At 36.5% G+C, this 3,527-nt stretch overlaps 1 protein-coding gene across 1 annotated transcript; it reads left to right on the top strand.

The window, feature by feature from the left end:
• Window positions 1-1,136: 1,136 nt before the first annotated feature.
• Window positions 1,137-2,285, top strand: LOC109241851. Its single transcript, XM_019408670.1, has one exon. It carries the CDS (start codon window positions 1,137-1,139, stop codon window positions 2,283-2,285), a length of 1,149 nt encoding a protein of 382 aa, XP_019264215.1.
• Window positions 2,286-3,527: the final 1,242 nt, after the last annotated feature.

The following is a 3,527-nucleotide window of genomic DNA, read 5'->3' as shown; positions in this document are numbered from 1 at the left end:
AACATCACCAGCAGAGTTACCAAAAGCAACTCGATTATCATTGTTCTGATTAACAACTTCTTTTCCTCCTTTATTTTGTAACACCTGCTTTCTCAACCAATTTATTTTTTTCTGCTTCCTCTATCAATTTACCTTCTGTTGCTACTCTTTCCTTACCTCTTTGTTCTGTTCTTTTAGCATTTAGATAATCCCTGACATCCCCTTTCAGCCGGTCAGTCATGGAGACATCAACAATTGGCAGATTACTCTCCACTGGTGCACCAGTTTTGTCCATCTCCTCTGCAACTTGACTCTTCATTACTCGACACGATTTTTTCCTGTGCCCTTGATGCTTGCAGTACGTGCAATAACTTGGAAGATTGTCATATACAACTTCTTGATACAACACGACTGTTTTACCAGTAACTCTGTCCACCATCGGAATTTTCACCTTTTTAGGGTGTTTGTCCAGGAGATCAAGAATGATCTTCACCCTTGCAGCGCTAGGCCTTGNATATATATATATATATATATATATATATATATATATATATATATATATATATATATATATATCATCCCCTGCTGGTTTATGTCCAATAGTAGAACAAATATAAATTTGCATAATTATTGAGAAAGTAATCTGCACATTTTAATCCGTAGCATTAGATAAAATATTTAATAGTTTGGTAAACTGTAATAGCTATAATTTAATTGCCTGATCACACATGACCATGGTTTACGTCATTATACATTGATTTAGTATCGACGATACACTTTGCCTTTAGAGATTAAATTTTGTCCCTTAGAATTTAGGATAATTGTTTGGAGATCGATCACATGTTATTGTCAACTTATTTGATTTCCTATGTAATTTAGTTCCTTGTATCCTATGTTATTTGATTTCCCATGTAATTTATTATTTGATTTGCACTTTAGAGGTGAATTAATGTTAGTTATTCTATACGACCAAATGCTGGTGTTAAATTAGTTTTTAGAATATTCAATGTGTTCTCATTTACTATGTTTCTAAAGTCTTATATCCTAGTATTTGTAGTCGTATAGATGAGTTCAACACTTGCTTATATAACGTGGTTAGTGTTGATTAGTGGCGTGCTTACATTTTTGATTGCATTTTTTTTTTGTAGAAAATAGCAATGGATAAAAGTTGGCTGAATATTAAGAATAAATATGATAAAAGGTATATTAAAGGAATAGATAACTTTCTTAATTGGGCATACAGTCAACCAAATGTGAGCACTGTGATCAGATGTCCTTGTAAAGGGTGTAGAAATACAGAGTACATGTTAAAAATCCAAATAAGAAGACACTTGTTGAGCAATGGATTTTGGGATAGTTATAAAGTGTGGGACTTGCACGGAGAGGTATTGGTAAGAGTTGAAAATTCTGATGTGATAAACAATGATGAAGTAGAGGATGATAATGCTGAAGAAGATGATATTACTGGGATGATTCATGATGCTTATGGATATGCGAATACAGCTGATGCAAATAATCTTCCACACCATAATGAAGAACCAAATTTGCAAGCACAAAAGTTCTACCAATTACTTGAAGATGCTGAGACAGAACTTTATCCTGGTTGTAAAAGTGTGTCCAAGTTGTCTTTTGTGGTTAGACTACTTCACTTGAAGTGCATTAATCATTGGACCAACAAATCAATGGATGACTTGTTGAGCTTCTTTAAAGAAGTTCTTCCGGTGGAGTCATTTGTTCCAAATTCTTTCTATGAAGCAAAGAAAGTACTTCGAGACTTAGGCTTGGGGTACACCAAAATAGATGCATGCCAGAATGATTGTATCTTATATTGGCGCGAGCATGCCAATGCACAATCATGTCCTAAGTGCGGTGAGTCTAGATGGAAGTCAAAAGAGAATGGAGGCAAGAAAGTAGCTCATAAAGTCTTGCGACATTTTCCTATCAAACCAAGACTGCAGAGATTATACATGGCAAGAGAGACAGCAAAAAAGATGAGGTGGCATAAGGAGGAACGTGTTGATGATGGTATCTTGCGACATCCGTCTGATGCAATGGCATGGAAATCTTTTGATGAGAAACATCCCAGCTTTTCTGCTGAATTAAGAAATGTTCGATTAGGTTTAGCAAGCGATGGGTTCCAGCCTTATGGGAACATGAGTTCCAACCATACCATAAGGCCAGTCGTACTAGTTCCGTATAATTTACCCTCCTGGGATTGCATGAAGAGTGAGTATTTCATGATGACACTTCTTATTCCAGGTCCTAAGTGTCCAGGCAATGATATAGATGTATTTTACAACCGATGATTGAAGAATTAAAAGAATTATGGGAAGGAGCAGAAACTTATGATGCATACTCAAAATCTAACTTTATGATGCGCGCGGCTATCATGTGGACAATTAATGACTTTCCTGCATATGGGAACCTTTCGGGATGGTCAACCAAGGGCAAATTTGCATGCCCTTGTTGCCACAAAGATACACAATCGATTTCATTACGTAGTACATTGTGTTATATGGGGCATCGTTGCTTCCTTCCATTAGACCATCCATGGCGCAAAAATAGGAGGTTATTTGATGGGAAAGTGGAAAAGGGAGTTGCACCTAGTCCTTTAACAGGTGATGATGTACTTATGCAACTACGAGGGTTTGGTAATGTGAATTTCGGTAAAGGGCAAAAGCGAAAGCGTAATGCCCCTAATAATGCTTACAATTGGAAGAAGAAAAGTATTTTTTTTGAATTGCCATATTGGAAGACACTTTTGTTATGACATAACCTTGATGTGATATAGAAAAAAATGTGTCCCATAACATTTTATCAATTGTGATGAATGTGGTTGGGAAGACAAAGGACACGTTAAAAAGTAGGTATGATTTGGTGGACCTTGGTATTAGGCAAGGTTTGCATCCAATTCAGGATGGGAACAATGTGTTGTTACCAGCAGCATGCTACGCATTATCCCCAGAAGAGAGATGAGCTGAAAGTGTGTAATTTCTTAGCTAATTTGAAGGTTCCTGATGCCTTTTCATCGAATATTTCTAGGTGTGTCAAGGTTGAAGAGAAAAAGATACATGGATTAAAAAGTCATGATCACCATGTATTATTGGAAGATATTTTTCCATTAGCAATTTATGGTGTGTTGCCTAAGGAAGTGAGTGAACCAATTATCGAAATAGGAAAATTTTTCAAGAATTNTATATATATATATATAAATAAAACTTAAATAGGAGGAGTAGTCAGGTCCTGCGAACTTCAAGCAGCTACCTCAACAACTATGATAAGCTCTGGAAAACAAAGACTGCTCAGCTAAGCCTCCGGTGCACCTGAATCTGCACACAAGGTGCAGGGAGTAGGGGTGAGTACTACCGACTCAGTGAGTAATAAGCATATAAAATGTCTGAAGATAAGAAATCCACGAAATGCCACAAAGTAAAGCTAAAACTAACAGTCCAACACCTAACTACGAACTAACAGCAGAACAACTTCAAATATATCAGTCAAGTATAATGTAAAGATGCAATGCAATGCACATGACCGCTACGGCGCGT

Source organism: Nicotiana attenuata, unplaced genomic scaffold, assembly GCF_001879085.1.
Source record: "Nicotiana attenuata strain UT unplaced genomic scaffold, NIATTr2, whole genome shotgun sequence".
Classification (NCBI taxonomy): Eukaryota; Viridiplantae; Streptophyta; class Magnoliopsida; order Solanales; family Solanaceae; genus Nicotiana; species Nicotiana attenuata.
This window is presented reverse-complemented; position numbering and strand designations above follow the sequence as displayed.